The 26,704-nt window shown below is 40.6% G+C and overlaps 1 protein-coding gene across 2 annotated transcripts in view; it reads left to right on the top strand.

Annotated features, from left to right (window-relative positions):
- FBN1 (fibrillin 1) overlaps window positions 1-26,473 on the top strand; it is a gene marked incomplete at both ends in the record, with an annotated part of 153,540 nt that extends 127,067 nt beyond the window's left edge. The window contains 23 exons of one of the 2 annotated variants that reach the window (XM_080626640.1): window positions 418-543; window positions 1,564-1,686; window positions 4,428-4,553; window positions 5,272-5,388; window positions 5,798-5,926; window positions 6,132-6,251; window positions 7,110-7,235; window positions 9,253-9,402; window positions 11,219-11,284; window positions 12,031-12,147; window positions 12,498-12,617; window positions 14,386-14,508; window positions 14,930-15,061; window positions 15,692-15,817; window positions 16,367-16,573; window positions 17,171-17,296; window positions 17,514-17,636; window positions 18,564-18,680; window positions 18,959-19,087; window positions 19,907-20,026; window positions 23,146-23,377; window positions 24,391-24,565; window positions 26,084-26,473. In XM_080626640.1, coding sequence (XP_080482766.1) covers window positions 418-543; window positions 1,564-1,686; window positions 4,428-4,553; window positions 5,272-5,388; window positions 5,798-5,926; window positions 6,132-6,251; window positions 7,110-7,235; window positions 9,253-9,402; window positions 11,219-11,284; window positions 12,031-12,147; window positions 12,498-12,617; window positions 14,386-14,508; window positions 14,930-15,061; window positions 15,692-15,817; window positions 16,367-16,573; window positions 17,171-17,296; window positions 17,514-17,636; window positions 18,564-18,680; window positions 18,959-19,087; window positions 19,907-20,026; window positions 23,146-23,377; window positions 24,391-24,565; window positions 26,084-26,473 — 3,320 coding nt within the window. The remainder of the gene's footprint in view (window positions 1-417; window positions 544-1,563; window positions 1,687-4,427; window positions 4,554-5,271; window positions 5,389-5,797; window positions 5,927-6,131; window positions 6,252-7,109; window positions 7,236-9,252; window positions 9,403-11,218; window positions 11,285-12,030; window positions 12,148-12,497; window positions 12,618-14,385; window positions 14,509-14,929; window positions 15,062-15,691; window positions 15,818-16,366; window positions 16,574-17,170; window positions 17,297-17,513; window positions 17,637-18,563; window positions 18,681-18,958; window positions 19,088-19,906; window positions 20,027-23,145; window positions 23,378-24,390; window positions 24,566-26,083) is intronic. The other variant, XM_080626641.1, reaches the window with a different exon arrangement.
- Window positions 26,474-26,704: the final 231 nt, after the last annotated feature.

The following is a 26,704-nucleotide window of genomic DNA, read 5'->3' as shown; positions in this document are numbered from 1 at the left end:
GTGCAAAACTGTCCCTGACAAGTGTTTGTGTTCAGTTGTGCTCTCCTGTGTTAAACCAAAGACAGTCACATTCTCTCTGTTTGACTTTTCTCAATATCTCCACTGTAACACTCAGGAAGATGAGGAGGTTCATCAAGAGCTGTGGGTGGGAGGCATGAGGAAGGGCGTGTGCCATCCTCTGCATTCCAGTATGACAGGATATATCTTCACTACAGTGAAGAGTCAGAACCTGAGGAAATAGGAGATATCTATATTTCCACAGTCTGGAATAACTCATTGTCTAGTGCAGTTGGGAGCATTCTGATGCTCTCATTATACATTTAATAATCCTCTTAAAGATAAATGCATAAGAACATACTCTGTAGAAGATTTTGTGAAGTGCTGCTTACAAGTATTTAAAAAACTTTCTTCTTGCAGATATTGATGAATGCAGAGAGATTCCTGGAGTGTGTGAAAATGGGATCTGTATAAATATGGTTGGCAGCTTCCGATGCGAGTGTCCTGTGGGTTTCTTCTACAATGACAAGCTACTGATCTGCGAAGGTAGAGTGCTGAGCTCATTGAGAGAAACAGGATTCCACCAGCTGGCAATTCAGACACTGGTGAATTTGGTATACTTGCAAGTCACCCTTAATGAGGGGAAAATAGTGGTATCAGTGTAACAACTCTGTGTTAATTCAGACATTTTGAATTCTTTTGCATAGAAAATACCAGATTTTCCATCAGATATCTAAGGCCTTGAAGGAGCATGAGTCAGCAGTCATGGGAAGAAATATTTTTCACATGTGACAGTAAAGCCAGGAAAAGAGATATGCTCATGCTCTGACTCAAGACTACAACTTTTTATTTGCAAGATACTTTTTCTAATGGAACAAAGATTTCTGTAAATAATATAAACACATGGTACTTTTTTTCCAATTCACACATTTCCTAACATTCTGTTAGTCAGTTTAATGGAGAAACTGAAGACAGCACTATGCTGTCATTCTCTGGAGTGGGTTATGACTACTGACAGCATAGATACTGCAAGCAAGACATCGAGAGATCTGAGTAGAAGCATCTTCTGGATGCTGCTTCTAAGTGAAACAGTTACATTTCTGAGGAATAAAGTTCTCTTTTTGCAGCAGTTCCAAGGAATGAAAATAGTTCGAAAGTTTTTGTCTACTGATATCCAAGAGGGATTTTGATTCTCTATTGTGATCCTCATAGTCTCCAGTGGAGATCTCTGTGGACACAGCAGCTTACTTATTCTGATTGCAGTCTTAAGGCTGAAATCTGCCCAAGTGAAGTGTTGCAACAGGCTTTTCATGCACCCTCCTTCAGAAAACCATTATATAAGTTCTGTGGAAAGGAACGTGGAGCATGTAGGTTTGGAAACATGACTGAATACTTGCTTTCATCAATATATTGGCATTTGTTTGGTTGATTTTTTTTGTTTCTCAAAATTAGAAAGAAATTCCTCTATAAGGGTAAGGTAATACTCCTACACTAAACCCAAAGTGGTTTGATGTCTTTCTTGTGTCAGCTTACTATAACAATCCAATTTCCTTTTTCTATTGACAGATATTGATGAATGCCAAAATGGACCAGTGTGTCAGCAAAATGCAGAATGTGTCAACACAGCAGGTAGCTACCGGTGTGACTGTAAACCTGGCTACAGGTTCACATCAACTGGCCGCTGCACTGGTAAGTACTTCTGGCGTGACTGTGCAAAAAGTAGTAGATTTTAAAAGTCCCTTCAGAAAGATGGTATACCAGATGATCTGGGCTCCAAGAACCCTCTTCTTAAAGCCTTTTAGGGCATCCCATAAACATTCTGGTAATTCCTAGAAGACTAATGGACCCATCCCACGGAAGCATAAATGACAGTTAATCACCCAAGAAGATGTTTGTCTTCCACTTTATCCATCAACTACAGGCATTTTTCTTTAGCCCATGTCATGTCTGGGGAAAAAAGATGAATTGATTCACTGCCTTTTGACTAACTATTTTCTGACACTTAAAATCCAGCTGTGGTCCTGACAGGGACCTTTCTGTCTATAAATTCTTTGGGTTTTCTTATAATTTGCTAGATGTGTTTTAGTAAATTTTTTGCCACTTGTATTTTTACAAATAACTTGCTGCTTTCTGGGGTTTCTGCTGATAAAGTGGGCTTATCTGCTAGCCCATATGCAATAAGTAGCTTAAAAAGCTTATTGTTAAATTTCTAACTTTTACGTGGATTTAAACAGCCCCCTGAACATTACTTTTAAAACACTCACCGAGTGGGACTGCAGTTCTCTAATCTGTTTGCTTTTTCTTATAATATCGTAGTCCAAAGAGGCATTCATGTTATCTTGATTACTTGAAGATTTACAGAGATAATAAAGACTGCTGTGGGCCAAGCAGCTGTAAATATTATATATATTTCTGAACAAAATAATAATTACAATGGAAACTGGTAACATTTTCCTTGGGTTTTTGCTTCTGAGTTTTAGGAAGTGTACTTTTCCCTGCAGTACAGTTTTTCATTGTTTCATGTGACCCTTTAGGGAAAAGGGTGTAGGAGCAACCAGAACACTACTATGAGAACTGAAACTTTGTTTTGTTAAGTTATGCAGTGGCACATGTAAATATTCAATATGTTCCTAATGCAATTGTTGTTACGGTTTCATTAGAGCAGTACAGGAAGAGCCAGGGAAGGTTCTGATATGTGTTACAATACTACACATGAATTGGCACGAACAGTAATACTTCCCTGTATTTTGCTCTTATTTTATATTTAGTGAAAATAAAGTCACACAATTAGAGTTAAAATAAAAGTAGTTGATAAAGTACTTGAATCTAGCAAGGGAAGGAAATTCCCAACCCTCTGCTGAGAGCAGAGTGCTAAGCACCTTCCGGTGCTGAATCAGTCATGCTACTGCACGCAAATTGATCACACTCCAGTAGTTACAACCTATGTAATCAAAACTGATGTATCACAGCCGCTAGTACTATGAGTAGTGCATTTATATTACTATCAAAATAGTGTTCTTCTGGTGCTATCTATTGTGGTATAATGCTTTTTCATATAAACTCTTTTTTGGCACTTAAGGCAATTCTGCCTCCCAGATTTTCAAAAAGTTGCTATGTTTTTAATTTATCCTAATAGAAGTGACTTTTCCCTGGGACTTTAATCCATTATTCATTTGCCTACAGAGCACCAGAGAGAGTTCTAGTATTTCTTTCATCTCTAACTTTCCTGAGCTGGGATGATTAGGAGTTCTTAAGACAGCATGGTTTCCTTTCTGCCTCCTTTAGACTCTAATTAGCAGCAGTATCATTAATAACATTGGAAGACCTTGGTCCGCAGTGGACACCCATCCAAAGTGTGTTACTAGTGGCTCCAGCTGAGGTATAGTAATACTGGCAATAGAGGCCATCAGGATTATCCATGTGCCAAGTAGCATGTAGAGAAGAAATAGTAAATCTAATCAATTTTAATACAGGCTTATGGCAGCACCTCAGTTCTTGTATTTTGGAGCTGCAGCAGAGAAAATCCCAGGAAGCCTATTGAATCAAAGCAGCTTTTGCTGGCAATGAGGTCAACAGAAATACCTCATTTGATTCATGTTTCTAATTTTTCACGGGGAAAATTGTCCTGGATTCTGCCTGAAAGCATTTATAACAGGAAGCAGTCAGCTGTTAAACAAGTGTAATAGATGCCCTGCCATCGTAAGGCAACATACCACATGCTGGCAGGATAGCTTTCCTCATCTCTCTTGCAGAATCATGCAGTTGAGTGTTTGATGCTGGCAAATCATTTTATGAATCCATATAGCAGTAACTCTTCTTGCTGTTTGATCCTGTTTACAGGATCATCACATTTTGTGGGGCATGGATGCTACATGTGTATACATGTACCCATTTTATCTCTGCACAATGAGTAGATAATCTACAATGCATTTTATCTCTCTGTAAGCTTAATAAGAAAAGTTTGGTATTTATCTCCCTTTCTGTTTTGTATGATTTCTGTGAGGTAATCAAGCTACTTCTGCTATAATCAAACGTAGCTGAAGGCAAGAAGTTGCTTTCATGAGAAGGATGCAAACTATGATTTGAATGTGGCTTTCTTATCTACTGCAATGTAGAGCACTCAGAAATCTTCATGCCACTAATTCTACTTTCGAAAGCCATGGTAATGCACTTTCCCTCAAGTAAGAATTTGGTTTTGGTAAATATAATTTTTATGCTAAATTTCTTTCAGCCTCACAAATATGAAAGGTAATTTATAAGCCAATAACCCTTTTTCTGGTATTAACTTAGTAATGCTTTTGTCATTAGTAAATTAAAAATACTATTTTAAATTAGGGCTGTGCGCTGATTCTGTTGTGGTTATTGCTCATACATCTTTCTAGCCCTGCAGTTTAGAGACCTTAACTTCCACTGTGCCTCTTCTTTTTCAGATCGGAATGAATGTCAAGAAATTCCCAATATCTGCAGCCATGGGCAGTGTATTGACACCGTCGGAAGTTTCTACTGCATTTGTCACAATGGTTTCAAGACCAATGATGACAGAACAATGTGTATAGGCAAGTATTTCAAATTAAGCTGTACTTAGGCTTCCCTTAAGATAGTTACTAAGTCTGTCCTCTCAGTCATAAGGAATTGCATTACAAGAACTGAGATTGTGAGCCATTTACCACCAGCAAAGGTGTGGAAACACCAATAGGTGGCAATTAAGGGATGACAGGAAACTGATAGTGAATGAAGAACATCTCATTACAGTGGAGTGAACCTTTAAAAATACATCTCCTGTCAATTCAAATGTTCTGAACCATCTTGTCTCAATTCTTCCTTTAGGTGAGAAATTTAATAGATGAATATTGCAATGCAGCAATTGTATACAGCCTACTTGTTAACAGAGGAAGTGAAGGATAGATTTCTTGCCAGAAAAGTGCCCTTTTCAGAAACAGTCCTCTTTATAAAGAAGGAGATTCTGTATTTAACCTTTTCACAGCTGTTAGCATAGTGTCTGTTGTCTGAGCAAGATGAGATTTCAGAATGCTTATTGTTAAAGATAGCTTAGACTTACTTTGGGAAGGGCTAGAGAGGAGCTACAGTTTGTTAAATGACTGTTGGACCCTTGACTATTTTTGTAGATGTTAATATCAAGTGTGTAAACCTATGTAAAATCTCAGGGAGATGTGGCAGTCTTTTTCCCTTCAGTGTTGGCAGAGGGATAGCTACAGGCTTTCCTTTCTTCATCAGTAATTAAAATTCTTGCTGCTTGTTTTTTCTCCTTTGTAGATATTAATGAGTGTGAGAGGGATGCCTGCGGCAATGGAACCTGCAGAAACACAATTGGCTCTTTCAACTGCCGCTGCAACTTAGGGTTCATCCTCTCACACAACAATGACTGCATAGGTAAGGAGTGCTGGCTGAGACCAGCTACCTGTTTCTAAGACTTTCTGCTTCTAATGAAAGTACCATTAGTGACATCTCTACCAAGCTAGGGTCACACCTTGCTTGTCTGCAGGATTTAAGGCAAAAAATTATTTCTTCAGTCTGAGAAGTCCTCTTTGATTATTCACTGCTCACTTTCTGTAGCTATTTAAATGTGTGCATATGATATATGCCATTCCTTTTTTTACTATTGCTTTGGCAGTTTTACAACGTAGACCAGCAGAGGTTCTTTTTCCCCTCACTTGCTTTTGAAACGGGATTATTTATGTATTATCAGCTACTGTGCCGATATAGTCAAAACAGAAATCTCACCTACCAAATTTCACTTGCTGCAGGTTTCTTATATATCTTTCAACATTATGTTTCTTAGATGTGGACGAATGTGCAAGTGGAAATGGAATGCTCTGCAGGAATGGTCAGTGTGTGAATACAATCGGATCCTTCCAATGTCTTTGCAATGATGGCTATGAGGTGGCTCTGGATGGAAGGACTTGTATTGGTGAGTACTTTCTTTTAAGGTAGAAAGTGCAGGAAGCCGTATGGATATATTCTTAGTAAAACAGAAGAGGTCAGAGAGAACTGTCACACTGTCATCATTGTACCTAGCAGAAGAAAACAGTGGCAATAGAATGAGAAAAGGACTCTTCTGCTCCTTAGAAGTTAACAGCTATTATCTCAAATAAACTGTCTTTCTTTTCTTTTAGATGTCAATGAGTGTGCACTGGATCCTGGAAAATGCTCACCAGGCACATGTCAGAACTTGGATGGGTCATTCAGATGTATCTGTCCTCCCGGATATGTCCTGCAGAATGACAAATGTGAAGGTATGTACAGAACAATCCTCCTGTCCTTTCGCTAGCTACTTACAGTTGTTCATAAAATCATAGAATAGTTAGGGTTGGAAAGGACCTTAAGATCATCTAGTTCCAACCCCCCTGCCATGGGCAGGGACACCTCCCACTAAACCATGTCACTCAAGGCTGTGTCCAACCTGGCCTTGAACACCGCCAGGGATGGAGCATTCACAACTTCCCTGGGCAACCCATTCCAGTGCCTCACCACCCTTACAGTAAAGAATTTCTTCCTTATATCCAATCTAAACTTCCCCTGTTTAAGTTTGAACCCGTTACCCCTTGTCCTGTCACTACAGTCCCTGATGAATAGTCCCTCCCCAGCATCCTTGGAGGCCCCCTTCAGATACTGGAAGGCTGCTATGAGGTCTCCACGCAGCCTTCTCTTCTCCAGGCTGAACAGCCTCAACTTTCTCAGCCTGTCTTCATACAGGTGCTCCAGTCCCCTAATCAAAGTTGCCACTTTCCTCTGCATCTAAACATAAATAATGTCTTTTGTGGCAGTGTACAGTACTGAACTGTATCCACTAATAAGTCTTTCCAATTTTTATTTGAACCAGAACTATGCTATTTGATCCCAAGAAAAATCTAATCCCAGATTTTTTGGTTGATGATACATTGCTGAGGTTTGCCCACTGCGAGAGGGTTTGAAAACTAACCCTACATTTTGCACCTGGATTTCTTGTTCCTCTTTCTGCTCTTCCTTTTTTTTTGACCTTTCTCTTTGTCAAATATGTTAGATATCAGTGATGATGTAAGGTTACATTTTATGTAGTACAGCTGCCAGTGTAAACTTTTTATTTCTCATCTCTTTAATTACTTTTCTTATAGACATTGATGAGTGTGTGGAACAGCCGGAAATTTGTGCCCTGGGCACATGCAGCAACACTCCAGGCAGTTTCAAATGTCTGTGTCCAGAAGGCTTTGTGTTGTCTTCCACAGGAAGGCGATGCCAAGGTAAGTTCATTCCTATTTTCTGGCATTTCAAAATTTGTTTGCTGTTTTATAAAAGCCTTATTAGCTGTCTGTTTCTAATATAACAAGGAGTCTCTGGACTCAAACAGTGTTTTTCACAAGGAAAACATGATAATTCTTTAGTTGGGGCCAGGTTCTGTCTTGCCTAACATCTGTTAGTCATTAAAGAGAACATTGCAATAAAAAGGGTGAAGATAATATTAAATACACCAGGTTAAGTGAGGAAATTGTGTTGCCCTTCAGCCCTTTCTTGCACCCCCGAAAGAAATGTTGAGGCTACTCGTACTCTGTATAGACTTGACAGGTCTGACATGGAGGTAGACCACAAACACAGGCAGGAGACTACTGCAGTGCACTGCTAAAGGCAGCATTTCCAGGAATAAGGCTGTTCTTAGCACTTACCAAATTCACCATAACACTTGTTATGTGCCATTCCTCTCCACAAGTGTGTGGCTGGAAAAAAGATCAATGGAAAAAATTTGCAAACAGTACTGTGTGGACAATAAGCACTCATCTGCTTAGAAAAGTCTGAAGCGCATTTTGGCTTCTAGATTACCATATAGACTGTTCGGAGTCTAAACATGGGCACTAAGACAGAGATCAGATGCTAGAAGCCGAACATGTAGTAATGAAAATCCACAGGTTAGTTTATTTTGTGGATAAAGAATAAGCATAGCAAATTATGGAGTTATTTTAAAGACTTTGGAAATTATTAAATAGATACATCATTAAATGTCCTATACACAGTGTGCACAGTGAGAACCACTGATGAGTAAGACCTTTATAAGGACCTCTCTAGTTATGCTTGGCACAGAACAGTGATGCTTGTTGACACCATAGTGAGTTCTTCACTTCACAGTGGGCTAAATGAAACTGTGGTTTTGGTAAAAATGAATCCAACCTGCAGTAAACGTTCATCCAAGTCTCCAAACCACCGTGCAGTTTGGCACAGTTACTTCACTCAACTTCAAGAAAGCAGCATGGCTGTTTTAGCTGTGTTTTTGTAGCTTATATAAATGAGGTTTCTTCAGTTTGAGGGTGGTGTTTTCTTCAGGTAAGGAAAAAAAAAATCACAAATATCCCCCCAAGAAACAAAGTCATAAAAAAGTATGCAGCCTGATCTTCTCCTTTATGAAAACAGACTTTTGTTTACACATAGTGTCAGAGGAAAATGCATACTTGGGTGTAGGAACTGTAAGTGGGCTTCTCCCCATCCCCTGGAGAAGACTGGTTGTTTTCTTGGTTTGGGGTTTTTTTTTTCCAAGTATCTCAAGCCAAACCAAGTTTTGTTTAGAACTTCAATTACCTCGTACTGCTGTAGAATCTGGACATTGCCCAGCATTGATGCTGCAGCCGGAAAACTGGATGAGCAGCTGCTTCCACAACTGCCCTGTTGCTGTTCCGCTGCCAACACAGGGAGCTGCCAGCTCTTTGCCTGCTGGATGCTTGTGGTCTGTGATCTCAGCTCTGCTCCAGCATCCTGGTTACCCAGCTTAAGGAAGTAAAATACAGTGCCACTGGGCCAGTTTTCTTTGTGTGTGCCTCAGGGAAGAATGAGGAAGGAAAAAAGCTATTGAAAATTGCCTCTTATTTTAGCACTACACAGTATTAACATTGCAAGTTGATTAAAACCTCTTGACTCAAGTAATTCTTACTAATAATGAGATATAAATAAATTAAGCTAATATTCAGCTTTTACAAAGAGGATTGAGGTGAAGAGAGGGGAGTAAAGCCCTTCCATCTCTGTTAGAAAAAAGGAGAAAAACTCATCCTTTTCCATGACTTTTCCATTGCTTTCCTTTTCTGAGGTAGGAAGCTCCCCTCTCTTTCCAGATCTTCTCTAGTCAGGGACAATAATGCTCTGTCCTGGTGGACTCAGGTGGAAGCTGGGTGTCTGGGGAGGAGGGAGGAGTGTCCTGTAATTTTGCAGTTAACATCTCTAAGCAAAAGCTTTGCCAAAGTCACCCTAACAGCTCCTAACGAGTTTTTCTCTGTACAGATCTGAGAGTGAGTTACTGCTTTACCAAATTTGAAGACGGAAAATGTTCTGTGCCAAAGTCCCGAAACCACTCCAAACAAGAGTGTTGCTGTGCCTTAAAGGGACAGGGATGGGGAGATCCCTGTGAACTCTGCCCAGAGGAAGCAGATGGTGCGTTATTGACTAGGCTACCTTACTGTCATGAGAACCTTTCAGAACTGAAAGAAGATTCAGATTCTTATAAGAAGGAATTAAGAAAAATAATTTTGTGGAGGTGTTTAACAATTGTCATCTGTAAAGTAGAGGCCACTGCAGCCTCAAAAAACATATTCCTTGCATTGTCCAGTCTCAGGTCTATTCCTTGTTTGCTTGTAGGTTTGTTAGTATGATTAGGAGCTGAGTATTTTGCTCTGGAGGTGTCACATACAGAAAGCGGAAAGTAGTAAGTAGGTCCTTGATAGGCTGTGGGTGGAAATACCTTCAAGACAAAAATGGAATTCATCTAATTGCAAATAAGTATAGGAAGGGGTGCCATAAACATGAAATCTAATGTAAAAAAAAAAAAAAAATAGCAGTCAAACTACATCCATATCTGAATCTCCCTGTTACATTTGTGACTACATTTTGTTAGGAAAAAAACCCTAAATTTGCAATCTTATCAATATGAATGACTTGCAAAAATAGCAGAGAGTGACAAAACACAGGCCTCGATGAAGGAAAGTCTCCCTAGGCTGTTGCTAAAGAGACACTTTCCTTTGTTAGTACCCTTTGTAAGACTGAGTAACTAGGCACCAAGCAAGTCAACAGGCCTTTGTACCATCATGGTGCAATTTGCTGAATGGACTTTAATTCATGCTGACAGTTGTGATTAATAGTATTACTGGTTTCAAGCAACACATTAATACAGTTAATTTAATTAATAAGTAGATGCAGATGTTCTGCAGACAATCCTTACAAAAGCCAAGAGAAGAAAAGAGAATCAGATGTGCCAGTTGCAATATTTCTCCTACTCTTATTGCTTGTTCATGTTTCATTTCGTTGCCTTGGAGCAAGTCAGTTGCAAAAGCATTTCCTTGAAGTATCAGCACCTATATTTTTTACAGTCCAAACTGTTCTCAAAGGGTGATGTCAAGGTCATTTTTCTCATCTTTTAGTAAAAAAATAGCTTTAAATTGTCTGAGTCTGATGAATTTATGTCTTGGCAAGTCATGGGCAGTGGAATTGTTTCTTTAAAAAAACTAAAATACACAGTTGTTGTCTTACACATGTTCTCCATCAAGTGCTGTCTGGGTGCAGGCTGGTAAGCTCAAGCACATTTGCCACCTGAGTCTTCTGAAGGCCTGAGCAGCCAGCAGGTCCCCACTCAAACCCTAGCAGTGCGTGACACTTTCATTGCAGGTGTGTGTCTACATTTAGTTCTATTTTGTTCTGCCTCAGCAAAGATCAGCTTATGTATTTCAACTAAAGAGAGTGTAATGTTATGTTTATGACTGCATTGTAATGCTGCACTTTAAAAAAAAAAAAAACCCTGTTTCATTTTGGTCCAGCAGAGTGGAAATTTAGGATTTCTTATTTACTCTAATGTCAAGAATATAGCAGGTGATTTGCACAGGTAAGGAAGTACGTGCTTTCTGCAACAAAACATAAAGAATGACTTGTTCTCAAAAGACATAATCTTTAAATCTTCAAAAACCACACAGAAAATCTTGTGGATTGGGAAATTGAATGGTGACTTCACTCTAAGCTGAATCTAGAAATTCTACTGTCAGCCTACCTATAGTAAAATCTATTAGTTATTCTAGAAGTAGAGATTGGCATGGTTTAAGGAGCTACTAACTGGCAACTACTATCAGTTTATATGTTTACATCCCATCTGTCAGGACTTGAACATGAGGAAGATGAATTGGTATCAGTGATTACTTGTGTAGCCCATGAATAGTTCTGGTCACCAAGATATGGTTTGATATTTTAATTTTTTTTGTAACAGAGGCATTCAGACAGATTTGTCCGTTTGGAATTGGCATCCTCGTTGGACCTGGTGATGCAAGACTGGGTAAGTGCCTGAGCTGTGCAATGCTGTTGTTGCATCAGTATGCCATTTTCTGCCCATGAGCCATTCTCCATTTTAGTTGAGAATAACACCTCTGCAGCTATTTCCAGAAGCCATGAACTGTGGAAACTCATATATGCTCTTTTTTTTTCCAATTATTCATACCAATTTTTAATTCAATCTTTAATATCTCAGCTCTCATAAATTAAACTTATTTTAGAGTAGTACGTTTGGCCCTTTAATTTATGCTGAGCAGACTTGCTAGGAAATTTATGTAGGATCTAGAGAATGATCACATAGCGTACCTGTCTTTTCTTTATGCAGTCTGTGTAGCCTGTTTACAGTAAATGGTTTTAATCCTCCAGAAGTGTAAACCACAGTTTCCCAGATCCCTTCAGTACATTCTGTTCTCTCCCAAGACAAACAGCACTTCAGCCATATTGGCAAAAGCTTTCATTTAAGGAGCGCTGGATGACTACTGCTTTTCATATCTACTCCTCTCCCTGTAACCTCAGTTGGAGAGTTTTTTTATCTGACATTTAAAATCAATTTCTTTTCTGCATATTGAAAGCTGGCCTGCAAGGCAGATTCTGTGTCCTAAACCTAATACATCAGAATTCAAATAGTGTTTTTTTTTTTTTGTCATCTCAGGAACACATCTCACCAGAATGACACTTGTTCTTTGAAAAAAGGTCTAAAAGCACATGAAATCAGTTGCACTTACTGTGTTGTTTGTATTTTTGGTTAAGATGTGGACGAGTGCCTTGATCCAGATAACTGTAAATTTGGGCAGTGTATCAACACAGATGGGTCTTTCCGCTGTGAATGTCCATATGGTTACATCCTACAAGGAGCTCAGTGTGTAGGTAAGTATAGCTGTTCATCTTCCATTTTAAAGAATCTCCTGACTGCTAAATATGGAGTAAGGAGTAGTGGGGTTACATACTCCAGTGCCGTGGAGTCTCCATCCCTGCTGGTGCTTAAAACTTGACAGGGCAGGGCCTGAGTAATCTGTTCCAAACTGGTCCTGCTCTGGCTGAGATTTTGACCCAGCTAACCTCTAGCAATCCCAAATTATGCTGAGTCTGTGACTAATTCAGTACTTAGGTGAGTTCTTGGATTTTGTATTTTCCTGGTTGTACATCAGCAGAATAGATTTTATACCTTTTTGTTTGAGTGTAACCATGTATTCTTGCCTTGATCTAACTGCTTGCAGATACTGATGAATGTGCTGTTGGAAACCCATGTGGAAACGGAACTTGCAGGAACGTGGTGGGAGGTTTTGAATGCACCTGTGTTGAGGGATTTGAGCCTGGACCAATGATGACTTGTGAAGGTGAGACTCCCATGTGTTAAAGGATTGTTGTTGTAGTTGTGTGCTGAAACACTCTCCTGATTTCAGAAACAATTGAGAGGGTAAAACAGCTTAAAAAGAAAAATATGGACGTTTGGAACAATGCATCCTTATCTGAAATAGAAAATTCGGTTCCTCCTTCCTGTATCCATCTTAAGCTGTGGTTCCTTTTTCTACCTGGAGATTGTGTGAACAGGATTTCAGGTAGTATCTGCTAAGGGACTGCCCGGAGAGGAGCATGTTGGGGTATGGTCTCTCCAAAACAGTCCCCAGAAATGCAGCTTATTATGTGTGTGGTTTTTGCTTACCTCCTGAATGACCTTTGAGTTAAGAGAGTGAAGTGATGGTGAAAATAGAAAATGGGCTGCTTGGGTTTGCTAGGAAAGAAACAGGGAACAAACTAGAAAATACAAATACAGCGCTAGACAATTACCACAGCACCCCAGGGTTGGATATTTTTTACGCTTTGGTCTCTCACAAAAATGAAAATTTAAAAATGCACAAAGAAGGGGAGGAGTGACAAAGATGGGAGAAATTTTCAGTGTGGAAAATGTGGTTGAAGAGATACATGATTTGAATTTATAAAGCTGCAAGTGGTAAAGGTACCAGAAATAGAGGGAACGTGTTAGACAAACCAAAGCAAACATTTTTATATTCATAGTACTTACAGAAGTTGTGGAACTCTTTGCTGCGGAATATTAGTGAGGCCACAAGTATAAATTGACCCAGAAAGAGATTGTACAAATTTGTGTGGGAATCCATCAGTGGAAATTAAACTTGATAGTTTGGTTGTGGCTTTTGGCTGTGGAAGTCCTTCAACTAAGAGGCTTTATCAGGGGAGAGATCTTTGCATACATGGTATGGAGCTTTTTTAATACTCGTCTCCTGTTACAACCAGAGAGAGGTGAATGTCCTAGGACATTCTGACACTCTGACCTGGCCTGACACAGCTGTTCTTAAATTATCTGCCACAACCTATTTGTTTGCAAGCCCATACAAATGAATGCTTCTACTTTTGCATCAGCTCGCATTAGTTTTATATGCAGTTAGAGCTTCATTCACTTCCCTGTGGAATTTGGGTGAAAGCTCAAATTGCAGGGGAGGAGTTAGGAGAGTGCATAAACATCATTATATAACATATATAATTATATAATATATAATATATAAAATATATATATATTATATATATATTATATAACATATCATATATATATTATATATATTATATATTATATATATATTATATATATTATATAACATATATAATTATATATTATATATCATTATATAATTACTCAAGTAGCCCAGAGCGTATGTAAATGGACTTCAAAATAATGTTTCTAGTAAGGATATTGTTTTATGGAATTCAATTTATGAAGAAGCTGAATTAGTGTATCTAGAATTTAAAAATAATCTCTCATAAAAACGGAGATGAGATGTGGAGAAGTTGCAATTTGAACTGAAGAGACTCTTCTGGCAGCATGGATCTGGAAATTATTTCCGTTGGCTGCTTGCCGTTGAAGATACTGAAACTTCAGGTAGCTGTGCAAACATCCTGGCATGTCTGGTGCCTGCTCCTCTGCAGAAATTCACAATGAACAGAACCATGGGTCTCCAGCTATTAAAATGTAGCCCTTACTAAATTGGGATCTGTGGTATTGCCTATATGTGAAGCCTGTGCACTCAAGTCTGCTAAGTTCTACAAAAGCATGTTTCACTTCCCCCATGGTCTTTGTCTCTCCAAATCCAGATGTCAACGAGTGCATTCAGAACCCTCTGCTCTGTGCTTTCCGGTGTGTGAATACTTTTGGATCCTACGAATGCAAGTGCCCCGCGGGGTACGTTCTGCGCGAGGACCGGAGAATGTGCAGAGGTAAAGCTCCTACCAGACCCTCACAGTTAGCGATAATGATTTCAAGTTCCTGCAGGGGTAGGTCTCTGACTCACTACACTTTTGGGCCAGAGTTTTAATCCCAGGAAGTAACTGAGTCAGAAAGAATTTGAGATGAAATTCTATGGTTTGCATTATGCAGTTGATTGTATTAGCCCTGCCCTACCCGTAAATTTATATGTCTGCATAAAATGAGGTCATATCAGATGATATGGTTTTGTTTTGCCCTGAAAATGGGCATTTGGGAGAAATTGATTTGCACTAGGGTAGGATATCTCATTATTAGTTTAGCACAATAAAAGCGCGTATAGAGTTTATGATTGAGATTCCAAAGTCAGAATTTACTGTTGTGAATTTCAAGGATCATCCCTCTATATAATGAAGTCTAAACCTTGTGTTTTAGATCAGAATGAGTGTGAAGAAGGAATTCATGACTGTGACTCAAAACAGATGGAGTGCAAAAACCTAATTGGCACCTATATGTGTATCTGTGGACCAGGTTATCAGCGCAGACCAGATGGGGAAGGCTGTATAGGTAAGTGACACTGAAGTGTTGAAGCTCTTGAAATACACAGTTCCTCAGCAGAGCTGAAAATTTTGGATTTAACAAAGTGTTAAGGAACTCAGGGGAAGAATTACACAACTACCAGTGTAATGGATCTACTGGTGCTGTGTACACGCTTTGCTTTGCTGTTCAGGTGTGCACATGCGGGCAGTAAGTAGAAAATCTGGATGTAGCTGTGTTTACAGTCAGTTTGTGCTGCTGCTGAGTTGCTTGGAATAAAGGAAGCAGAGAAATCAGCCCCTTGCTGTAAGCTTGTTTATCTCTGGTAGCATCAATGAGAGTAGAACGGAATTGTTTTTAAACTTTGGATGACATTCAGCAGTGCAGCTGTAACTATGAAAAATTTTGAAGACCAGTGAGGAATATATTACAGGGAAAAGGTAGTAAGAAGATGGTCAAAAGAAGTAAGAAGATGGTCAAAAGAAGTGACAAGATGGTCATCTTGCCTCTGAAAATTGAATACAAGACTTTTAATTTAAAAAAAATAAGAAAAATGGTGCAGGTTTAACCAGGCAGAAAGCACAGCTCCATGCAAACCTCTCTCACCTGTATGAATCCAGTAATGGACTTGATTTTTGTTGTGTCGTTTCAAAAACACAGATGAGAACGAATGTCAGACCAAACTTGGGATCTGTGAGAATGGCCGTTGTGTGAACACAGTGGGAAGTTACAGATGCGAATGCAATGAGGGATTCACTGCCAGTGACACCCAGAACGAATGCCTTGGTAAGTCACACAGTGACACCCTAATGACCTATCACTTTGACAGCAGAAATTGTGGTTGAAATTGGATTTAGAACTGTATAGTGAGTAAACATGCTCTTGAATTTACATGCTTTTAGGAAGGAGCCTTTGTAAGTGGGTGCCCTCCTGCAAGTTCATTCTTCCCATGCTAACCGTGTGCCTGCTTCAGTCAGCCTGCTTGGGTTGATTTGCTGTGAAAGCTGTCGGTGGTTTCAGTCAGCCGGGAATTGCTCTGCCTTGTCTTTGGTCCTGATTTTCAGCCAGTCCTTTTTCTCTGGTCTTGAACAGAAACGTATCTTTATAAGCATAATGTATCTTGTCTCCCACCTTTTGTTAAACTTCCTGTCTTCTTTGTTTCCCTTAGACATCGTGCTCTCTTTCTTACTGCTGGTAGTCTTTCACTCTCCGTTCCACAGTCCCAGGGTGAAGTATGCCCTTTCTTTTATATTTCTGACTAAATTCCTAATATCTCATGACCCTTTGGAGGTTGTCACCATTAGGATTCTCTGTGATGCATAATTTGTTTTCCAGACAACAGGGAGGGCTACTGCTTCACTGAAGTCTTACAAAGTATGTGTCAAATTGGATCAAGCAACAGGAACTCTGTCACCAAGTCTGAATGCTGCTGCGATGGTGGCCGAGGCTGGGGGCAAAACTGTGAGGTCTGCCCCTTCCCAGGCACTGTGGCCTTCAAGAAGCTTTGCCCTCATGGCCGAGGATACATGTCTAATGGAGCAGGTACTGACTTTTGTGTTAACGGCTCTCTTACACAATTCCAAATTAGGTGATAAATTATAAACTTTCTTTTTGCATATTTGCACATTATGAGGTCCTAAGTATTTTGGATATCAGTCAAAATTTTCTGAGAGTTTTCATGTTGAGAGAGTACAGTCCTTTGAGAGAAGGGTACATAGCCAAAGGCCCTGGATGACAAAGCATCCATCCCAACTCAGCAGATATTTATTTTGCATGCCGGTTGATTGACATGCACTTGAATGGGAATTTGCATTCTCACATTTAAGTATGTTGTAGGTACAGATTAAGAGTTCTTTCTGTACATGATAGCAAAGTGATGTTTGATTGACGGTGGCTAACATATGATCAGCTCCAGTTGTTCACTTCCACTTAAGGCTTGTTCATTTCATTTGAAAGTTAGATTAATGCTATTTTCCCACTTAGTATTTCTTCTGAATCTGTGCAGTATTTCATTATTTTGTGTAATTTTTTAATTTTATGTAGAGCGTGGGGTTTTTTTGTGTCAGGTCACAGCAATCTATTGAAGCCGTATAAAATCAGTTCTTGTTCCATTGTGAACTAACCCTCATTTCCTTGCAGATATTGATGAGTGCAAGGTTATTCATGATGTCTGCCGTAATGGAGAATGCATCAATGAGAGGGGATCTTATCGTTGTCATTGCAACCTTGGCTATACTACAGATATAACTGGCACTCTTTGCATAGGTAGGTTTTTCATTATGGTGGATGTGTATAAAGTTTATTACCAAGAGATGATTTGAAGAAGGAAATACAGAGCTTTTGAAAAATGAGAAACTGAAATGTCATTCATTAGAATGCTTTGGGAATTTTTATTTCCTTCTGATATCTCCTGAGCATTTTGAAAAACATTGTCACAACTATTGATTATCAGCACTGAAGTATCTGGTTTTGCTTCTTCTAGATCTGAATGAATGTAATGAGTCCCCCAAACCTTGCAATTTCATCTGTAAAAACACAGAGGGGAGCTTCCAGTGTTCATGTCCAAAAGGGTACATCCTGCAAGAAGATGGGAGAAGCTGCAAAGGTAAAAATCAAGAAAATAATTTACTGCAGAAACTCTGTGCTTCACAGGGAAATGCCAATCCAAGGACATTTAAATGATGTAAATCTGTTTTCTTGATTCCACTCTCTTTATTTCAACTAAAGACAGCGGAATTGGCCTGCATAGGATGGAACTGATGTTTCACTTAGTTCTTTGATAATCTGGATGAACAACAGTGTCGTGGTTTAAGCTGGTTTAGACAAACAAATGGAATTTTTGCAGGCTGATGGCAGCTGATCTTAAAAGACTTTGTAACCAGTAGTATATGTGATTGATCTTATTTTGATAAGCTTGTTGGTTTAAGTTGTATTTTTCAGTGATATATGTATCCTAATATATGCAAAGATGAGTATGGTTTGCAGTGCATTGTCCAGCATCAACAGAGTTTTAACCTACCACCTCTGCAGCGTGCTGAATAAGGGACAGCAGTGCAGGAGGGATTTTGAAACGTTCATTATAATTTATTTATTTTTCTTGGTAGCAAAGATCTGACTGAAACCACACAAATTAGAGCAGCAATTCTGATCTTAGCATGGGAAATTCTTTTGGGGTAATAGCATGCTTCGGTGCAATACTGTTTTGCAGCCTGCCACTGCTTCTCCTGAAGATGGTGATTTCCAATTTATTGACTACAGTAAGAGCATATGTAACAGCATCTGTCAGAGAGATGAAAGCAGTGTGCGTAATCCACCGTTAGCATGGACACTAGCGTAGCTCCAAAGTCCCATCCATTACATGTGGGGCTTCATGTGAGAGGAACTGGAAGACACTGTGGAAAGTGAGGTGTAGATTCAAAAGGCTTTATTTGAATCTTTTTTTTTATATGCAATTACTTGTCTCCAAGTCCAGCTGAACTCTCAGATCCTCCACAGGGAACATAAGTTAAAGATGTTTTCTTGGGTATTTCAGATCTTGATGAATGTGCCACAAAGCAGCACAACTGCCAGTTCCTTTGCGTCAACACTATTGGTGGTTTCACTTGTAAATGTCCTCCTGGATTCACTCAGCACCATACAGCCTGCATTGGTAAGTGACGTGGAATGTAGACACATATTTGGGATTTGTAACTGACTCTTACTGCAGAAGCAAAGTAGCAGGGAGGTGAAATTGGCTTCCTGAAAAACCAAATGGAAATGCATGTGCTCCTTCTGTAGTGCAAAGTGAAAAATGGAGAGGGCAGTGAGACAGCTACGTTACTGGTGTTGCTTTACCTCTTGTCACAGACTGTTCATTGTTGGCATTGCTAAATGATCATCTTCACAACAAGGAATAAAAAGTAACACTGAGGCTTTTATTTCCTTCAGATAATAATGAGTGTGCTACTGAGATCAATTTATGTGGGGCGAAGGGCATTTGCCAGAATACACCAGGAAGTTTTGTTTGTGAGTGTCAACGTGGCTTCTCACTCGATCAAACTGGGCTTAGCTGTGAAGGTAGGTACAACACACAGTGCATTTAACTTGGCCTTCTCTTGCTTTCTGTCATGTTCTCTCAGCTGTACTGTCATCCAAGGAGAGACCAATGGAGTAAGCACCAAAACCTACAGAGTAAGCATATGTAGACTGAAAGGGAGTGGGGTATGGAAATTTAGCAACAAGGTGGTATTTCTGTCCATGGGCCTCAAAAAATAGATACATTGCAGCTAAAGATCTGTGCAGATATTTTTTGAAGAGACTTCAGTTTAGCCTGGAATGTTTCAGTTTAAGCATCGTAAGTTCAGTGAACTTCTGTTGAATCCTGCGTGGATTTCTGAGGGACTCACCAAGGACAGGAAGTCCTGAAGTGCCAAAGAGAGAGTTGAAGGCCTGCAGGCTTTATTCCTCTGGGTCCATAGGGCCTTCTCCTGGGATAGAGTTTGGTTTGCTTTGGAAAGAGAGATCCTGAAATTCCTGGATTGGATGCCTGGGTAAAAGCAAGGGACTATCTGCTCTGGAGCTGGGAGCCTTAAGAAAGCCTAAGGGGATCCCCTATTCAAATGGCTTTGTGCTCTCTGCTCCATTGAAGAAAGAAAAGAAGTCTGAAAATTGTGGCAGAATTTGAGCTTTCAGTGGTTTTCAGCCCTAAGTTGCTTTCTGTTGAGCCGGAAATGCAAACCTGGAAGGCCTGAAGTGGTCTCCCAGCACCAGTCAGGTTTTTGGAAGATCCTGAAATACACCTCTCTGTATATGATATACAAATAAGTATGATTATTTGTAGCATACTTTTCAAATGTAGCATAATGTGAGATTTTCTCCCAAAAATCATCTTTTTAGATGTTGATGAATGTGATGGAAACCACCGGTGTCAGCATGGCTGCCAGAATATAATTGGAGGATACAGATGTAGCTGCCCTCAAGGATATCTCCAGCATTACCAGTGGAACCAGTGTGTTGGCAAGTGACTTTCTAAAATCTATACATTAAAATGAATGTGACCTTTGTTAGCAGCAAGAAGGGCAGTGGTGCAGTTTGGCATATTTTCTTTTTCTGAACATAATTTAGTATGTTCAGCAAAGTTTCATTGCAAATGTGTGCGACTGTGAAAGGCAGAGTGGATATGGAGCATCTGGCGGCCTGTGATCTGGTTCAACAAGTGTTTAAGCACAAAATTACCTATGGGGGTGCTGGAAGTTGTACTGACTTTGAGGGAAATTGTGTTCCTGGTGTATTTTGTGGTCTGAACAAGGGCAGTCTTATCAGCTGTGCAGCGGGCTGTGCTCAGATACAGGTCCTGTCTGAGAGCTGATGGTGGGTTGAACTTGACATGCTCAGAACCACAAGTTTGGATTGTTAAATTATAAAAGGAAAATTCTGGCCCAAAGCATCTACAATTCTATTAAAATCCTACTTGATCTGTGCTTTTACCATTCTTACTACATCTACAGGAAGAATGCTGCCTTTTCTCTGTAACATTCCTTATATTTGAGCAAAGCTGCTGCTGTATGTCAAAAGATGCTTCCTTGCAGCTTTGGAATACAGTTTATAACAGTTGCTTAAAGGCCACTTCTGGTTAGAAGTACAAATGCCAGTGCTCTTGGTTCTATCCTAAGTCTCTGAGCTCCCATAGATGGGGTTACATGTGCAGAGCATTGATGCTGGACATGACTTGAGCAGACAGAATTGGGTCCTCTGCAGAAGTCATGAGAAGAGTCTCTGCATGTTTCAACAATGTGGCATGTAGCATATTCAAACAAGAGAAACATGAATCATTTTGCTCTAGCGACAGTTATGTCATTTTTAATCACATTTAATGGGCTTCATACAAGCTAGTCTTGTGTGGATACCCGGAGATGTGTTTGATGACCTCTTCGAGAACAAAGGGCCTCATAACTCTTTTGTTTGGCTTTCTTTGCTTTCAGAATCGTAAAAATGCCTTTGCTTGTTATCACTGTTGTGCTCTAGGGAGGTCTCTGCTTTTAGTTGTGCTTACCAAACCTCATGACATTTTATGCAGTCCTTGCTGTGATGTTTGCTTGCTTGTGCTCCAGTACTCTATGCCTGTTACATGTAAGAGTACAAGGAGGAAGCACAAACACGTGATGGTTTTGAGTATTAATTAAACTAGCAGATCTTAGGGTTAAATTAGAATTTAATCTGCAGGAAGGTAAAAGCAGAGAGACAAACACAGCCCCACAGCACTGCCATGTCTGGCTGTTGGAGGACCCTGTGGGATCTGAAGGAGTGCAGCTCTGTTTTACAAAACATCTTGGCTGCTTCCAGTCCTTTGTGGGTGATAATAGCATTTAATCAAGTGTATTTCCAAAGGAGATGTACACTGTTACTCCAGCTTTTGAGCCCATTGGCTACCATTGAGATTTTATACAGGGAATACCAGTTTCGGAATGCACCAGCACTGGTGTTTCCCGAATGGAAAGAAGGGCTTCAACCTCTGAAACACAATGCTGATCACCAGGGAAAATTACACTGAGAGCCACAGCTGGGCTTTCTTCCACCTTTTTGGATATGAAGCAGGCCCAGCAGAAACCCAGAACTGAAGGAAGGAGGCTTTGTTTCCTCTGTCCTTATAGCATCTCTCCTTCCTACTGAAGCTGAGCACAACTGAGCTGTGTGTTACAGAGCACAGCATTCACACTCTTGCTGCTGTGGAGCGATTAAAATGAGCATCCCCTCTTGGTGCAGTAACTTTCTGTGGCCCAAACATGCATTTATGATGTTGACATAATTTCTGTGTTAGGTATGGAAAATACTGAAACATCATTTTGAGTTAAGTGCAGAACTGCAGGCTTCAGTAACACAGAATTCAGTCCCAGGTTTTAGTACCTTGTGGTCTCCACTTATTCACAATGTAACATCTATAACTGTATATGCTTAAGATACTTATCTAGATCTCCTGGGTGTACCACAGGGGAAGAATCCATGTAATAGGTTTTTCCATGACAATTCCTTCGTGTTCCTTGGCAATCCCAGCTCTGCAAACAGTTTGTGTCTTTTTTAGCTTATTTAATGAAGTGTTCAGGGACTTTTGATGTTGCTGCAACACATACTTAGATAATCACTGAAGAATGCTTTGGTTCCTCCCATGTCTTGTGCTGTGTGTGACTGCATCCCCTGCCCAGGCAATTCTGGAGTGCATCATGCTGTAAATCAGGCTGCAAGAAGCGCAGGCATTGATTTTAAACAAACAGCCACATTGTCTGGAAAAAGACAATAATGCTCTGAATTAGTACTTATTCTCCTGTAACTTAGATGCTTTGGTCAGAGATGCTGCTCTGTGCTTTACATTTTATCCATGCAGTGTCCAGATGGCATTTCTTACATGTGTGCATACACTCGGTGCACATATGCAGTTGCTTTATCACAGAAATCAGGGAACAATAGTGTTCAGAATGTTTCAAACCAATTTGCCGCATCAGACAAAAAACTCAGAGCAGCTATATTTAAAAAACTAGGCATTTACTAGTAAATAAGACTGAACTGACCTCAGACTCCTACAGTGCTGCTCTTGGGAAGTTTGGAAAAGGGCTGGCTCAGAATGTGGCAGTCTTTTGTATCTACAGCTGCTTTTATTTTTACTTTACTTCTTGTTCCTGTACCTCACCTGTACCTCATATTTAAATGTGAGTGTATAGGGAGGGATTCTCAGTGCCTGGAAAAGGTGTCAGAGCTTGATTCCTCACTCCTTCTCCTGTAACATTGAACAGCACTATGAACATGGGATTACTGGACCAGATTGTTGGCTGTGCAAAGTTTTATTCTTCTCAGTTGTTTCCTGGAATAAAAAAAAAGTTGCCTCCTCTGCTTTCCAGAGCATGAGCTGATGTGGCATGAAACATCTTCTGTAGAGTAGCCTAATGGTTGCTCTGTTGTGTGGTTGTAGTCATCTCCTAGCGACCGCTGTCCTAGCCAAGAGTGAAGCCAAGCCCTGCTCTCCGTCTGTCCATCTGATGTGACAGCATGTTTAGCAATAGTCGAGCACAACCTTTCTGAAGGAGTAGGTTGGGCTACACCTCAGGGCAAAAGTTAACGTATGGTATGTTCTGCTTCTTTTCCAGATGAAAACGAATGTCTCAGTGCACACATTTGTGGAGGAGCATCTTGCCACAATACTTTGGGGAGCTATAAATGTATGTGCCCAACTGGATTTCAGTATGAACAGTTTAGTGGAGGTTGCCAAGATATCAATGAATGCGGTTCTGCACAAGCCCCATGCAGTTATGGTTGTTCAAATACAGAAGGTGGCTACGTCTGTGGATGTCCACCTGGTTACTTCAGAATAGGACAAGGGTAAGGGATTCTCATTTTAAACTAACAGATATAAAAGGGACATAATCCACTCCTTTTGCTGTAGTGTGGAGCAGCAGAACCAGGGGGTTTGTCACCAGTGAAAGAGAGATAAGATTGTGGAGGTGCTCAAGAGCTAGATGCACATGCTGATTTTGGAGATGAGGGGAGGGGAAAGGTAACCAAGGGAAGGGAGCAACGTGGTTTTAATGCTTAATAGAACTTGGTCAGAGCAGCCAGGTTCAACCATCTCTTTTAAGCCACTGCTTTCACCTCCCTCCTGCACACCCCAGCATCCAGCCAAGTTCTCTCAGCTTGCCACCTGGGAGCTCACACCCCCCTTGCTGTGATTTGTGGTGTATCACAAGTCCCAGGCCCCTGCCTGCTCCAAAGACAAATGATATTATGCAAGTGGCTTCACCCACTGGCTGGAATAACAGTTCTGTATGCTTTTATGTTCTTGTGTGTTCCATATTCTTCTGTGTTCCAAATGAATCATTTTTTGAATAAATATCTGCTTTATCGAGAAAACCGATTTTCAGTTGTCCCAGTGGGAGTGTTAGGGCTGTGCAGCTTGTAGGACCAAGCAACTCAGATGGAAAGCAGAAAGCTTGTGGCTTATATTTCAGAAGTGACTAAAAGCTTTGGGGTTATTAGGCAAGACCTCACCTTTCACATTTTTTCAGCAGTTTCTGAAAATTGGTCTCTTTCAATGTGTTCCAGGTCGGATGACAGGAATTACTAACAACTTCTCAGAGCTTAAGCCTGTGTTTTTGAAACTGTTAAATATTGGCAGGTCTCTCTTAGGCAAAGCCTCATGGAGCCAGGTTCTTGAAACCAGAGGTAGCTGCATTGTGATTCAGTGAGAGTTTTGCCTGTTGACTTCAGCAGAAGATTTTCCTAGGAAAACAGTGCAACATAATTGCTTTGTTATTTGTATTCACAGTCACCCCAGTCCAGGTTTTGATAAGATCTGTGTCTCACTCAAATTAACTTTGGATTTCTTCCTTCCTCAGACACTGTGTTTCTGGAGTGGGGCTAGGCAAAGGTCAAGGACAAGAGCTTTCACTCAGTGGAGAAGTAGATGACAACTCCCTCTCTCCAGAAGCTTGTTACGAGTGTAAAATCAATGGCTATCCCAAGAGAGGAAGGAAGCGCAGAAGCACTAATGAAACTGCAAATGAAGCAGAGGTAATTGACCCTTTTGAGGGGAAAGGGCTTGTGGTTGCCTTGGGAAAGCCAGTCTCGGAAGGAGGTGCACCTGAAGACAGTCCCACAGCAAAAATGTACACCCCTAACAAAGTAGAAAAGCTCTTTGAAGAGCTGGGTTTAGATGTTGAGTAGTCTTGTGTGGGGGCTTTTTGAAGCTGTTCACTGTCATTAGGCAAAGGTCATCCTCCTTTGCAAAATTCAGACTCCTTGAATTACCAGGGGAGTCAGTCCCACGTTGGCTTGTTTCCACTTCTTGTAATCTAAAGTCAGAATTTCCCGGTCCTGTCATCCAGTCACAAGTGACTGGATTTGAAACCTTGTGGTTCACGTTAGTTACATGCAGACTTCAGCAAACTGTAGGAGAAGGGTTCCCAAGTCCACGGTCATTTGATTTCTCACTTCTCCATCCACTCTAATGTGACAGTGATGTTACAGGTGAAGGGATCTGCTCTGGCCTGACCACAGAAGCAGCAGGTCATGGCAGGTCTCTAGACTATTCAGGTGAAAGTATGTGTCTGGGTGTGCAAATGTGTGTGTTGCATTCTAAATGTAATCAAGAGATGCTGAACACTGTTGTAGAATGTCGCCACGTAGTCACTAACCTGAGCTGAATGTCATCCATACCTTCTGCTCCTGTGTATGTGCTGAAGGGCTTGCTTTTCCATACATAAATACAGGGGATTTGGGATCCTGTTAGCTGTTCCCATTAGGTGCTCAGTGAGTGGTGCTCTGCTAATACAGGAAGACAGGAGAGTGCTTTTTCCCAGAAGAGTGTGGACATTTGATTTTGGGCAGAGTGGGGTCGTAAACTGTTTCTTGAGTGTGTTTCAGTACTCTGTGATTAGTGCTGGATTTGTCTCAGGGGTGACATAGAGCTTCCCTTGCTTTCCAAATGAAAATGTTACAGCTGATGTGCTGCCTGAAATGTCATCATTCTGCCACTGCAGAGTGACCTGTGCACAGGGGGCTCAGGGGGAGCCCAATTACCATCACTGGGAGGTGAGGGGTGATGCTGCTTTTCCAGCACCTCGCTGAACCCACAGCCCCTCCGGGCTTCACACCTAAATAAAGTGAATCTTGCAAAGCAGAAAACTCTCACCTGAATGGCAGCCTTCCCCAGACCCTGCACACTGCTTTTCGTGTTAGCTTGTGGTTCCCCTGGCAGGGAGGAGGAGTGCACCTTTGCTGCTCTCTTTGTAGGAGTCTGGTGGCGGACTCCAGGCACGGAGCAGGGTGGTTTGTCAGGCAGCAGGACCCACACACAGAAGCTTTCATCACGTCTTGGGCTCCTTACCCATGCCGGAGCAGCAGCAAAGACTGTACTTTATCCTGACAAGTCCCAGGCCCATAGCAGTGCATTTGACAGATGACAGTACAGAACCTCCTTCTGAAAAGTATTTAATTAATAATGAATGAGCTGGGTGAGCAACGCATACACACAGGCACATGTGGAACGCGCTCTGACAAGGCCAACTGACATAATTTGTTCTTGTGCAGGATCAGCAAGAGTTGCAGCCGCCCATCAGTCTTGCCAGCTGGGATGTTGAGAAAGCAGCAGTCTTCTCCATCAACATCTCGGATCTCAGTAACAAAGACCGCATCCTGGAACTGCTTCCTGCCCTCACAACACTGACAAACCATAACCGATATTTAATTGACTCCGGAAATGAAGACGGTTTCTTTAGAATCAATAAGAAGGACGGGATAAGTTACCTTCATTTCACAAAGAAGAAGCCAGTGCCTGGAAACTATTCATTACAAATCAGTAGTATTCCACTCTATAAAAAGAAGGAACTTAACCAGCTTGAAGAGAAACATGACAAAGACTACCTCAGTGGTGAGCTGGGAGATAACCTGAAAATGAAAATTCAGATATTGCTTCATTAATTCATCAACCAAAGACCAAATAGTTAAACCAAAGATAGATAGGTAGGACTGAATATTCCTCCCAATCAGATTCTCCATATCATAGGTACAGTCTTACATGAGTACATTTGTATGAACGAGCACTATTATATTATTACATAAACAAGGTACAGGATGAATACCGTAGCTCAAAACAACCACTTTCTCAGGCTTTTACGTGTAGCTGAGCTACCTTGATATGTTGAATCTTGA

This window comes from Psittacula echo (genome assembly GCF_963264785.1).
Source record: "Psittacula echo genome assembly, chromosome: 10".
Taxonomy (NCBI): Eukaryota; Metazoa; Chordata; class Aves; order Psittaciformes; family Psittacidae; genus Psittacula; species Psittacula echo.
The sequence above is the reverse complement of the archived record's forward strand: the minus strand, read 5'-3'. Positions and strand labels throughout refer to the sequence as shown.